The sequence below is a fragment of the Spea bombifrons genome, chromosome 3, assembly GCF_027358695.1.
Source record: "Spea bombifrons isolate aSpeBom1 chromosome 3, aSpeBom1.2.pri, whole genome shotgun sequence".
Lineage (NCBI taxonomy): Eukaryota > Metazoa > Chordata > Amphibia > Anura > Pelobatidae > Spea > Spea bombifrons.
Window position 1 is genome coordinate 39,128,663 of NC_071089.1, and position 14,212 is coordinate 39,142,874.

At 36.7% G+C, this 14,212-nt stretch overlaps 1 protein-coding gene across 5 annotated transcripts in view; it reads left to right on the forward strand.

The window, feature by feature from the left end:
* Window positions 1-14,212, forward strand: part of LAMA2 (laminin subunit alpha 2) — a 349,942-nt gene that overhangs the window by 243,501 nt on the left and 92,229 nt on the right. For 3 of the 5 annotated variants that reach the window (XM_053458972.1, XM_053458973.1, XM_053458975.1), the window contains 4 exons: window positions 1,042-1,166; window positions 5,621-5,707; window positions 8,358-8,551; window positions 10,347-10,489. In XM_053458972.1, the coding sequence (XP_053314947.1) occupies window positions 1,042-1,166; window positions 5,621-5,707; window positions 8,358-8,551; window positions 10,347-10,489 (549 nt within the window). The remainder of the gene's footprint in view (window positions 1-1,041; window positions 1,167-5,620; window positions 5,708-8,357; window positions 8,552-10,346; window positions 10,490-14,212) is intronic. The other 2 variants (XM_053458974.1, XM_053458976.1) reach the window with 1 other exon arrangement.

Below are 14,212 nucleotides of genomic sequence, written 5' to 3' on the forward strand. Positions count from 1 at the left end.
TTAGTATTATCAGGGCCATCTTGACTATAAGGATGAACTAGTGTGTACATACTGTATGATCAAGCCATGCAGAAGTGTGTTTAGCCAGATTTGCTGTAGGGTATGAATCCAAATGGCATCTTTTCAATGTGCTAGTTCCCCAATGTTGGGTACCAGGACTCACGGTCAAAGGTGTCGTACGCTGGGCTGTTTGGGTACAAAGTTGACTCATGCTGGGCTGTTTGGGGACAAAGATAGCACTTCCTATGTGTGTAATTTGGGTGCTGGTCAGGTTCTATGTTGGCAATGTGGATGTCAAGGCTGGCTTTTAGGGTGTGCAACCTGTGATCTATGCCTATAATTTGGGGGGGGGTTCTATACCTTTAATGCTGAGTTTTTATGTGAATTGATCTATACCTGCAAAGTTATGTTTCCATACATTATTTATGTATACCTGCAAATACAGGGTTTGTATCATTGCATAGCAGGGAACGTGGAGCCGGGCTCAAGGAAATGCTTTTTCAATATAAAATATATTGGCAACAGGGTCTAATAGTTATATATATTGGCAGCAGGGTCTAATATTAATATATATTGGCAGCAGGGGTAATATTAATATATATATTGGCAGTAGGTACTAATATTAAAATATATATATATATATATATATATATATATTGGCTGCAGGGGCTAACATTAATATATATTGTCAGCAGGGTCTAATATTAATATACATTGTCAGAGGGGCTAATATTAATATATATTAACAGCCAGCAATTAACAGCTGTTATTTTGAAATCATATTTCAATCACGGTCTTTACTTTAAAGAGGTAAGTACATATTATGTAGTTACAAATGCATGTAATTACATATGAAAGCTGGAGACTAGTTTATTATTGTTTGTGGATTTTAAAGTATTCTACTAACTCTGTTGTATCAGTGCTATAGAATCTGCTGGCAGCATATATATAAATCTCATCTAATATATAATATTTTGTCTAAGTAAACACTTTTAACTTCCAGTTGATGTCTCTGATCATGTACCCATTTTTCACCTCCAGTCATGCAAACACAACACAGCAGGTGATCACTGTGAAAGTTGTGCACCAGGATTCTATGGGACTGTCAGAGGTTCACCAGATGATTGCCAGCCATGTGCCTGTCCTTTACCAATTCCCAGTAACAAGTAAGTTAAAGAGCAGTTTCATTATTAGTGTCGGTTAGGTAACTCCCCTGTCACTGGCATAAAAAGTTAATGAAAGCTTACTTAAACTAAGTGTCTGTACAACTTAGAAGACATAACAGATCAATATTCCAGATATAATCAACTGAAGAAAGGACTTCTGAGCTCTTGAAAGCTTATGTAAGTCTGCATCAGCTCCACAACTGAACAACTATGATTTAACGCTTCCTGGCCTTATTACCTTTCAAGTCTGGTACTGCAACACACTGTTTTCTGTGAGTCTGGTAAAGCAATATACATTTTTAATTACCATCCAGAACAAAATATTTTTTTTTCATTGAGCTTTGTTACAGTCATTTTTGAATTGTTAATTAAGGTATATTTAAAAATAAATTACATCAAGCATCACTAAACTTCTTGTGCCTAGACTTGTATGGCACATAAGGTCTGGTCATGCATTTATGTATTGATTTGCCATCAGTGAAGGGCTGGCACGCCTGAGTGTTCAACATTCACATAGGTACACGCACCTACGTAAACATGCACACTAACAAACATAAGCATGCTCACACTTACTCATACTTACTAACACACACTTACACATTTATGCTGACATACACATACTTACACATACAAAACCATGCTAACACACAAACGTTCACATACACATCTATGCTAAAACACACTTACATATACCTACCCATGCTCACATACACTTACACATTCATGTTAACGCACACACTTATGCATACTTTCTCACACTTACATACAACCATACATTTATACATACATGCTTGCTCCCTTACCCTCTCACTAGCTTACTGGAAGCTTTCTCTCTGGCTACTTGCTGTGCAAGCAGCCTCCTTTTGACCATGGCGTCACACATAACCACCGCTTTGTTCCTAGTTTCCCTGTGCCGATACAAAATTGTTCACAAAGGGCCAGCCAAGCATTCACCCACCTGGGACACCTGGGACATCCCTGTTTGTCATAGATTAACTTAGCATTCTGCTGTTTTAATATGAATCAGACGACGTAAGCATCCCGACAGTTATTCATACTGTGAACTAATGAAAAACCTATGACATCTGTTAACTATTTCAACCTCTGAATATTTGCATGAACTAAGAAACATCTAAAGTTTTCTTTGCACACACACTTTACTTAAATTGTTGTCTTGGTGATTATAGCTCAGTCATATACTAAATTCAATATGTTAGCCTTATCACAATCCCGGGAGACAGAATGTGACAGTATTTTTGTAAATGACAACTTGATTATAGCATCTCAAGAGACTAGACTATTAACTAGGTGTTCGAGTGATACTCATCTGGAATGAATAATGCTACTCATCTGAGAAAAAAAAATACCCCTAGCAATACAGTGTTGTTCTAATATTTAAAATCTAATCAGGCAAATAAAAGAAAGTTCTACATAACCAAACGGCCACTTAATCAAGGCAAGGCTCCATTCTCATAGCTCAGGAGAAAAAGCTAATCTTATTTATTTGAGATGTAAAGTTTTCCCTAAACAAATTATTTTCCCAGCTATCAGTTTTAAAAGTGTTTTGTTTCCTGTAAACTCAGCACTTCAAATAGGGTTATAAGCCATGGATCTATTTTTACAGAGTTGAAAATGTGTTGGATAATGAGTTTGCGAGTAGCAGATCAATTTGTTTACATTTTTTGCAAAGTAGTAATTTTATTACCTATTCAAGCTCGATTGATTTAATGTTTTGTGAGTAAATGTGCACTACTGACTGTACTAGTACAGCCCAAAAGAGATATGGGTACTTTTTCAACATTACTGAAGACGTACAATGACAGACACATCTACGTCTAGATAATATTGACTCTCACCTGGATTATATCAGCCCTGGGACTCACTCTGGAGACTGCTTAGTGACAAAGCCGATGGGACTATCTAATTTAAAGTAAAGAGGGGACCATAATCTATGTTCAAGTAATTTTTAAATAAAATTTTGGTGTGCCAAGAGAATTTTGTTGACAAAATTAATACATGAGTAAATATACCTTCCTGCCTTTATTTATTTATATAGTGTATTGACTAGGGCACAAGGCTCACATTTCCCCCCAGATTTATCAATTATGAAATGTATGTGCAACCTATTTTCAGATATTTACAAAACTCAATACCAGTTTTTATTTTTACATAAATCCAGATTTAGGAAGGAGATCTTTGTTTGGGCTGATACCGAACGTTAAAGAAAGCATGCTCATCGAATTATTTTTTCTGGAAATTGAAAATTTATCTTAATGAAGTTAGATATATTTACTATTTTAACTCTTGATGGAAAAATATAAAAGTGCAGGAGAGAAAAGGAACAGCAGATATAACATATGGTTCGAAATGTACAGCTGTCATTTTCATCACTACTGTATGTAATAATGTATAAAAAATGATAATATGAAAAATTGGTTAATATGTTAGACAAGCAAGGCAAACTATGCCTTTTCTCTCTGGAAGTTTTTATTTTCTACTCTAGTTCCTTTGGAGATATCATATTTAGTAGCAGGTGAAATAGATACCTAAACAGCCTATACAGAGGCAAAAAGAGAATGGGGAGGACAAATTAGGATGGCAGCTACTAGAATAAATACATTATGGACAAAAATACTGGGACACTTTTCTAAATACATAGACATTAATAGTCCGGGCTATCTGTGGGCCAATCAAAGTCTTCCACAACAAACTCATCCAACCGTGTTCTTCCACACCAAACTCATCCTACCATGTATTTATGGACCTTGCAGGTGAAATAGATACCTAAACAGCCTATACAGAGGCAAAAAGGAGAATGGGGAGGACAAATTAGGATGGCAGCTACTAGAATAAATACATTATGGACGAAAATACTGGGACACTTTTCTAAATACATAGACATTAATAGTCTGGGCTATCTGTTGGCCAATCAAAGTCTTCCACAACAAACTCATCCAACCATGTTCTTCCACACCAAACTCATCCTACCATGTATTTATGGACCTTGCTTTGTGCATTGGAGCACAGTCATGCCAGACTCGCCCATCAGACACATTTCCACTGCTCCAAAGTCCAGTGGCCACATGGTTTACACCACTCGATCTGACGCTTGGCATTGGCGATGTGAGGCTTGCATGCAGCTAATCAGCCAATCCATTCTTTGAACCCCCCGCCCCACAGTTTTTGTGTTGATATTAGTGCCAGTAGAAGTTTGGAACTCTTCATATATGGAATCAACAGAACACTATATACCTCAGCACCTGGTGACCCCACTTTGTGACTTTACTTGATCTTCTGCTTTGTGGCTAAGTTGCTGCTGTTTATTGCTTATTCCAATAATACCACTTACAGTTGACAGTGGTATATCTAGCAGGGATGAAGTTTCACGATGATGTATTTCAAAGCTGGCATCTTATCACCTATTCACTGAGCTCTTCAGAACGGGCAATTTCTTTCATAAATGTTTGTAAGTGCAGACTGAATGGCTAAGTGCTTGATTTTATGCACCTATGACAATTGGTCTGATTGAAACACTTGAATTCAGTTATTAAAAGCTGCATCCTAATGCTTTTGTCTCTATAGTGTATAGTGTAAAAGTAAACCGGAGGACTAGATACAAGAAAGAAAACGGAACATGTAGTTAACCGAAGGATGAGAATAAAGGAGAGAATGATGGGAACAAATATACTTGTGCTCTTTGCTCAAAACACTCTCTCATCCTTTGTAACTATATAACCTGTCTTTTTGCACCAAAGAGACCTTTTCTAAGTCTGCACCAGTAGAACTTTGCTTGTACAGACAGAAAGGGTCCATAATTTTTGTTGTTTTTTTTTTTTATCAATTTCACGTGGTAGATAACTGTCTAAAAGTTACTCAGCTTCAGAGCCTTCCTTGGTAGGAGGGCTTCAAGTCCTAAATTTCTACTACTAGTTTACATCTTTTCTCAAGCACTACAGCTTACCAAACAAATATGTTCTCCTCTGAAGGGACGTTTCTACCTTCTTTCAGCTTTAATATCTATTTTTGTATTCATCAACAGATTATGGTCTATATCAGTTTGCTTTGGTTGCTTACACACTATATATAATGTTTGTGTCACCTGTGGTTGATTAAATGGGCAGTAAAGAGTTTATTGTATTTTTATTCTCTATTTTTGTAAACACAATACACATAAAATTTTGTTTAAAGCACTACTATTTGATTTTTGGTACTGGGTTGAGTTAAAAAGCATATTCCACACGTACAGAAAAAAAACATTATTTATATGACTTTAAATGCCTACAGACTAAATTTAACCATAATGATTTTACTACACCCAGTGTTTTAATAGGTTACAGAATATCGTCATTGCTATTTGGTTATTGCTGGATTTATATGCAGACCTTACTGTAATAAATTATATAGTGCCACTTTTACTCTCACATCATCAATAAAATCTGTAACTTGTCTTGCAGTTTTAGCCCTATGTGCATTATGCAAGGAATTAATGATTATAGATGTACAGCTTGTCCTGTGGGATATGAAGGCCAGTATTGTGAAAGGTAAGTAATAGAAAAAATACATGATCAATTTAAGACAGATTGTTTTTTAAGTATTTGCTTTGAAAGACAATAAATGATTAGTATTTATAAGGGTCGATTATATGAAATTAATTTAAAATGCTAATAATCCTCTTTTGGCATACTATAATCAGGTTCAGGTGGGAGAAGTGGGATATCATTTAGGAACGATGAATGACATCATTGTTCACCTAAATGAGTGCCACATGGGGCCAGGTCAATCCCAGTATTTTCAAAAGAAGAAAAATAGAATAAAATTAAATAAGAATAAAGCATATTAATAAAAAATGGCAATTTAAATAATTACCCTTCCTTGATGCATTCTGTCTAAACAATGGATTTTCATCAATGCCATCTTAAAATGTGTTTTTAAATTAAGCAGAGATGCTTCTGACATCATGTGATATCTTCTACTGCATTACTGTTGAAGAAAGAATAATAAAACAAAAAGCATTAAAAGGATTAAAAAAAAAACTTATGAGAATGTTAGACTCCTGTGCGGGGTGGGGGTCTACTTGTTTCCATCTCCAATGTAATAACCACTTTAGTTGCCAGCAATTCAAATACAGTGAATTTCCCAAGAGGGGATTGGGTGTTGTCCAAAAAGATACAAAAATATATGAAATAGGGCCGCCCATCAAATAGGTCAAATAAGCCAAGAAAGTAAGATAGGGTACATCGCAAAATAAATGCCTACAGTGGGGCAAAAAAGTATTTAGTCAGCCACCAATTTTGCAAGTTCTCCCACTTAAAAAGATGAGAGAGGCCTGTAATTTTCACCATAGGTACACTTCAACTATGACAGGCAGAATGGGGGGAAAGAATACAGGAAATCACACCGTAGGATTTCTAATTAATTCATTGGTAAATTCCTCGGTAAAATAAGTATTTGGCCACCTACAAACAAGCAAGATATCTGGCTCTCCCAGACCTGTAACATCTTCTTTAAGCGTCTCCTCTGTCCTCCACTCGTTACCTGTATTAATGGCACCTGTTTGAACTTGTTATCAGTATAAAAGACACCTGTCCACAAGCTCAAACAGTCACATTCCAAACCCCACTATGGCCAAGACCAAAGAGCTGTCGAAGGACACCAGAAACAAAATTGTAGCCCTGCACCAGGCTGGGAAGACTGAATCTGCAATAGGCAAGCAGCTTGGTGTGAAGAAATCAACTGTGGGAGCAATTATTCTTCAATGGAAGACATACAGGACCACTGATAATTTCCCTCGATCTCACCCCGTGGTATCAAAATGATCACAAGAACGGTGAGCAAAAATCCCAGAACCACACGGGGGCACCTAGTGAATGACCTGCAGAGAGCTGGGACCAAAGTAACAAAGGCTACCATCAGCAACACACTACAACGCCAGGGACTCAAATCATGCAGTGGCAGACGTGTCCCCCTGCTTAAGCCAGTACATGTCCGGGCCCGTCTGAATTTTGCTAGAGAGTATTTGGATGATCCAGAAGAGGATTGGGCGAATGTCATATGGTCAGATGAAACCAAGGTAGAACTTTTTGGTAGAAACTCAACTCATCGTGTTTGGAGGAGATAGAATGCTGAGTTGCATCCAAAGAACACCATACCTACGGTGAAGCATGGGGGTGGAAACATCATGCTCTGGGGCTGTTTTTCTGCAAAGGGACCAGGACGACTGATCCGTGTAAAGGAAAGAATGAATGGGGCCATGTATCGTGAGATTTTGAGTCAAAACCTCCTTCCATCAGCAAGGACATTGAAGATGAAACGTGGCTGGGTCTTTCAGCATGACAATGATCCCAAACACACCGGCTGGGCAACGAAGGAGTGGCTTCGTAAGAAGCATTTCAAGGTCCTGGAGTGGCCTAGCCAGTCTCCAGATCTCAACCCCATATAAAACCTTTGGAGGGAGTTGAAAGTCCGTGTTGCCCAGCGACAGCCCCAAAACATCACTGCTCTAGAGGAGATCTGCATGGAGGAATGGTCCAAAATACCAGCAACAGTGTGTGAAAACGTTTGACCTCTGTCATTGCCAACCAATTGTATATAACAAAGTATTGATATGAACTTTTGTTATTGACCAAATACTTATTTTCCACCGTAATTTGCAAATACATTCTTTAAAAATCAGACAATGTGATTTATGGACTTTGTTGTCTCATTCTGTCTCTCATAGTTGAAGTGTACCTATGGTGAAAATTACAGGCATCTTTGGGAGAACTTGCACAATTGGTGGCTGACTAAATACTTTTTGCCCCACTGTACCAAGCAGTAAATAATGCCATGTGTACTGTATAATTAATATGAAGCATGCACACCAAATAAGGAAAGAAAAACAAATAATGAATATCCTTAAAATATATTTACTAGATACAACACTATTACAGGATAAGCTGTCTCTTTGTGAGAGATCTTCTGTCATTTCCGCAAGATTACATTGTCTAGCATATTTGTTTTATTTCTTTTTTTTTGCATGTTTCATATTAAATATAGTTGTCCAAAAAAATATCTAATAAGACCAATTCAGGAATTGTAAGTATAGTAATCAGGGTTGTAATTGAAATGCACTTGGATAGAATTCCGTGTTTTTAATAATCTTGTTAATCACGCTGTAATGTTGAATTATACCAGAATATTTGTTATTTGCAGATGTTCACCTGGTTATACTGGTAATCCAAATGTTCCTGGAGGATCTTGCCAGGAATGTGAGTGTAACCCGTATGGCTCTTTGTCTATGATCTGTCATCCAGCCACTGGACAGTGCACGTGCAGAGTGGAAGCCTCAGGGCTCAAGTGTGCAGGCTGCACCCATCGGCATGTGCGGGAGGGCCCGCTGTGTGTATGTACGTATACTAACATACTTACCTGCTATCTTGTCTGAATTTTTTTATTCAACTTCCATCGCCTACAACAGAAGCACTTACAAATGGATGTTATGGATGTTTTGAAAAATATAAATGAAAGAGTAAACCTTTAATTCTGGTAGAGTTCTGAAGATCTGTATTAGACATACTTTTGAAAACGTCTCATTCTCCTGTTCCTAATTTCTGTTATTTTCTTAAGACACTGGGCTGGATTCAAAGTCCAATATAAATCTATTAAAAGACACAGAGAGTGATGGCATAGAAACCTTTATATACATTGAAAAAAATCAACAAAGTACAATGTGAAATACATTTCCAAGAGGAAAAGTGGTCATAGTCTAAAATGAGGATTGATGCAGATATGATGCAGATTATCAGCATAGAAACCAATCAAACAATCCAGTCAGCAAGTATAATTCATTGGTAATGGTAACCATATACAGCACTGCAATAATTTATGTTACTATGTAAATCATTAAATGATAATACTAATATTAATAATAATATGACCACTTTTCAACCATTGCACAATTGTAGTTCTTAAATTGCTCCCATATGTCAGCTAAATTATAAGATTTCCAGCTAGAAATCTTCTTTGTCACTTTTTGGAAACCACAGCCAGTTACTATAGGTACTGCACATTAAAAATATTGAATTATCAAAATGGATAAGAACAAGCAGAGCTTTGATTTTTGAATCAGCAACCTCTGGTAAAGGCGTAACGAAAGGTAAATTTGGAATGCAAGTGTTGCATGCATGTGTTTGAAATGTTTCTACAATGCAGTAAAAAGTAACAATAATAATAATAATAATAATAATGTTTGTCACCCTAACACTAATGAGTGACATCCTTGAATGAAATAGTGATTGCATGATCACAGCGTTTATGCTAATAATCACTACCTGAAATAAATACAACACTATTTGTCAAGCAACAATCGGCAACATCCACACCAATTAAATGTAAAGATATCTATCTATCTATCTATCTATCTATCTATCTATCATATCTATGTACATAGATACAGTATGTACAATGCTCTACAAAGGCAGAAAAAAACAAGAAAATCCCTAACACTCTAAATTTGACATTGATTCCGATATCTATAACATTAAAATGTAAACAGGCAATATACATACTCAGTAAGAATGTGACCTTTGCAGTTTATTAATTAAACACTGCAACCAAGCATGGTAAGAAGTATGGTACCACATATTTCACAATGCATTTTAATTAGGAAGCAGCCTGTAAAATGAATAAATATAATTACACTTAATCGAATGCTAGATATTAATATACAGTGAAAGGCATTTATGATAGAATTGTACAATTTTATGTGTTTCTGTATTAAAATAATCAAGGCTCCCAATTTAATTTAACGAATGCTGCAATGTTTTGACAAATTACAGCAATTCATACAGGTACGGCATATGTATACACTATGCATGACTTTAATTGATTATGTAAATATCCACATGACATGGTGATTGTGAATACTTCTTGGCTCTTTTCCGTCTGGAAACAATTTTGCTGCTCTAAATTTTGCAGAAAAATGAACATTGTTAATTTGTTCTTATTTAAACAAATGGCTTTAATTCAAGGTTCTATTCAATAAGCCTCTACTCCCTTGTTTTAGTGGGGCTAATTATAGGATTAGCATAGCAAACATTCAGAGACTATTACGTGCCCTTCTAAATGCCATGGTGCAGGAATATTGAACATCTGCCTCTGGTGTTTATCAGAAATAAATATTATTTGCTGTCCTCTTCACAGTTTGCGATGATGAATGCACAGGGCTCCTTCTTAATGACTTGGATCTGCTAAACCAGATGGTCTTGAGCGTCAATCTTTCTGGACCTTTGCCTCCCCCATACAAAATGCTGTTTAGTTTTGAAAATGAAACACAGGAATTAAAGGTACAGTCTTGTTTATGATGTAAATCATGATGTGTCTTAAGCTAAGGGAAAATGCTTTAACAAAATAGGTATATTCGCACAAGTCTGACCATGTGACCTTAATATGACGACACAGTCATAATCATAATGACAATTAAGTTTAAATACTATATGCTAATCGACTGAGGTTTATTTTTTATATGTAGTCAATACACAGATGACATCGCTTTTTAGGTCTTCTTTAGTGTCCATACATTTTTTTACGAGCTGGAACTGCACCAGTGTGGGTTTTAGAGTTCAGGATAAACAATGAACCTATGAAATAATATGTAGACTAAAATGACCAATCTGTATGTGTATGTTGAAATTAATCTTTACTGCATATTCACTTTTGCTATCTCACCATAATAAGTTGTCCTTATTAAGGTATTTGAATGAGGCCACCATTGTTCAGACAAACCCCAGGCAATTAAACCTCCCAGTCCTCCTACATCTTGTACATGTGGCTCCTCTGAGGCTCCTCTTGATCTGTGCAGTTCTTCATCAGATAGCTATTACTTTCCACAATATTACATTATATCCCAACACTCTCATGCATGACAATTGTACTGTTTCCTCCAGATGCTATAGGTATCACAGCTAATACCAAGCACCCTTGGGCTAGCCTTTGATTTCAATGGGGTATCAGTGGCATCTGGCCATCCCTGCTCCACACACTTTTGGCCATTTGTGGCTAGTCCTGTATCCTCAGGCCAAGCCTAACCTCTCCAGACATCTTTATGTAGCCATAGGGAATCCAAACAAATTTTCAGCACGATTGCTCTCGTTTGTACAAAAACGAATGCAAAAGTCTATTGAAAATTGTCACTTTTAAGTCACCATCCAAGTTTAGTCTTACCTAAGTCTGTGTTTGTGAGCTCCATCTAGTGCTCTATTTAGAAATGTCAACTTTGACATTTGAAGTTCACTCGTTCAAGGTCCTGGATTGTACGAGAGAGTCCCAAAATCAAACAAGTTGTCCCATGTCCTGGGCAACCCTGGTCCGGGACCTTATCATGACCTGGAATGAAATAAATGCAAAACTTACTGTTTTGTAACCTGTGTCCAGTTTGTATGAAATGAAAAAATAAAACCTACATTAGTATGTTCTATACTAATATTTTCTTTTCCACTTTTTCAAATTATCATGCTTGCTAATATATTTGCTAATAATTCTTGAGCTATAGACTTGGGCAGATCCAGAGCCTAATCATACAGAAAGGAACACAGACTTAGTGCTGTTACTTATCATGATATTACGTGATCCTGTACATGTAATGTAAGAGACATCATGGATGTAAGCAGTGGTTTGACTAATTGCGTCCCCTGGCTGAGAGTGAACTGCAAAGTTTCTAAATATTTGACACTGCAGAATGCAAGTTAATGTGCATTTTTCATCTCCTCACAGCTCACCTACAACCAAGGTTAGACAAAGTGTCTTTACTAGAACATATTGATCACATTGTGAAATGTCCTGCATAAGCCCTCTTCTGCGTACCATTTGGTAGGGCTAGAATAGTAACAATATATCCTTATATTATATATCTTTGCTGGCAACAGTTACTTGAAGGTGATGACTTTGAACATTATTTTAGTTGAAGTGTCATAAGAATTTATTTATAACCAGAGACGTATTTACCTTTGGTGCTTGGGTATCACAATTTTTCATACCTAAATCTATATGATTGCATACAACTGTGATAACATTAAAGATTTTGACTTTGTGTCAATAAGATTAACTTTAACATCAATGCATCCATCCCTCATCCCTCATCCACATAATTTATCAGACTCTGCTCACTCCATAAAATGTTGATTTTAAAAAACACGCTTGACACTTAGAAGAGGTTTGCCGGTTTATCATTTAAAACTAGCACACGCTTATCCATTTTGCTATAGCAGTCAATTATAAGTTACAGGATAGGGTTATTAGTAAAGTGTGAGGTTACAGTTATGGTTAAATTATGTTAAGTTATACACAGGCCAAACACAGGCAGGGTGCTCACTAAGCATGGCACCCCTCAGTGTGGTTCAGCAGGTCATCTGACCATTGGAGCTCTGCGCTGATATCACCATTCATCTAATGCTGGTCAGATTAATGAGATGCTTAGGGCCCCTGTCAGAGAATGAGGGGGGGCAAGGCCCAGATGTATCTTATTCATTAACAAACCTGTAATCATAAATATTATGTCCCTTTCTGTACAGTTACCCATTTTCATTAACCCCTTAAGGACAATAGGGGTTTTTACTCGTAGTATATTGTGGGACAATGGCTCTTTTAACGTTTTTCAGTGTTACTGTTTAGCTGTGATTTTCTTCTCTCTCATTTCATGCTCCCACACATATTATATATTGTTTTTTTCAGGACAAACAGGGCTTTCTTTAGATACCATTAATTTTATCATATCATCTAATTTACTATAAAAAAAATGATAAAATATGGGGATTTTTTGTTAAAAAATTACTTTTTCTCACTTTTTAAACAGAAAACTTTTACTCATCTGCAAAAACGAATGAAAAAACCTGCTAAATAGATTCTACTATTTGTCCTGAGTTTAGAAATACCCAATGTTTTTATGTTTTTTTGCTTTTTTCTACACGTTATGGGGCAATAAGTACAGGTAGCGTTTTGCCATTTCAAAACCTTTTTTTCCAAATCTGGTAATTCTTCCCCCCATGTGCCATTTCGGGTATCTTTGAAGCCGGCCAATGAAATTTACCCCATCAAATCATATATTTTTAAAAACTAGACACCCCAAGGTATTTGAAATGCTGGTATTTTAACCCTTTCAATGCACTAATTTTACCACTACCCTTTGTGAAACTTTATGGTAGTAATTCTTTTTGTATTTTTTTCACACATGTTGTATAAATTTATCGCTCCTGGTGTATGTCCGTGTCACACAACACCCCAATATGTGTTCAGTAACATCTCCTGAGCGCAGCGATACCCCACATGCATGGGTTTGTAGGGTTATTTGGGAGGTAAAAGGCCGCCTTTGTGAGGTGTGTATTTTTTTGCCATTTAGACATCTGCCCCATGTCCCATATTTGGGACATCTTTGAACCCGGCCAATTCAATTTACCCCATCAAATCATATATTTTTTAATACTAGACACCCTATGGGCATTTGTAATGCCAATATTTTAACTCTTTCCATAATGGAATTTTTGTAAAGATATTAGGACATATTTTGTAAAAATTTTAGGACTTGCTTATTAAAAACTTTTTTTTTTTTTTTGGTGACAGTGGGGATTTTTACATGTTACCATATTTTTGACATTTTTTTGAAACATTTTTTTGAAACATTTTTTTTTAATTTTTTTTTTTTTTTTTTTTACTAGTCACTCTCACTAGTGAGCTGGGCTCCATTGACCTTGCATGGTTGAATGCAGTACCTGCATTCAACCTGCAGGAGGAGCTCGAGAGTTCTCAAGAGGGTCTGGATAGACCCTCTATGAACTCATTTCTATTGTTAATGCCATCCTGTGAATGACGGCAACGTCATTCACAGGATGGCACTTGTGGTTGCTCCTCGGAGCAATCACAAGGCGATCGGGGGTCGGGGGGTAGTGTTGCTGACATGCCTCGATATCGAGGCATGTCAGTAACACCATTTATGCTTAGGAAGCGATTCCGATCGCTTCCTAAGCAGTTTTAGCCGGGCGCCGCCGCGATCTTTGATGATCGGTGCGGCGGCGGCC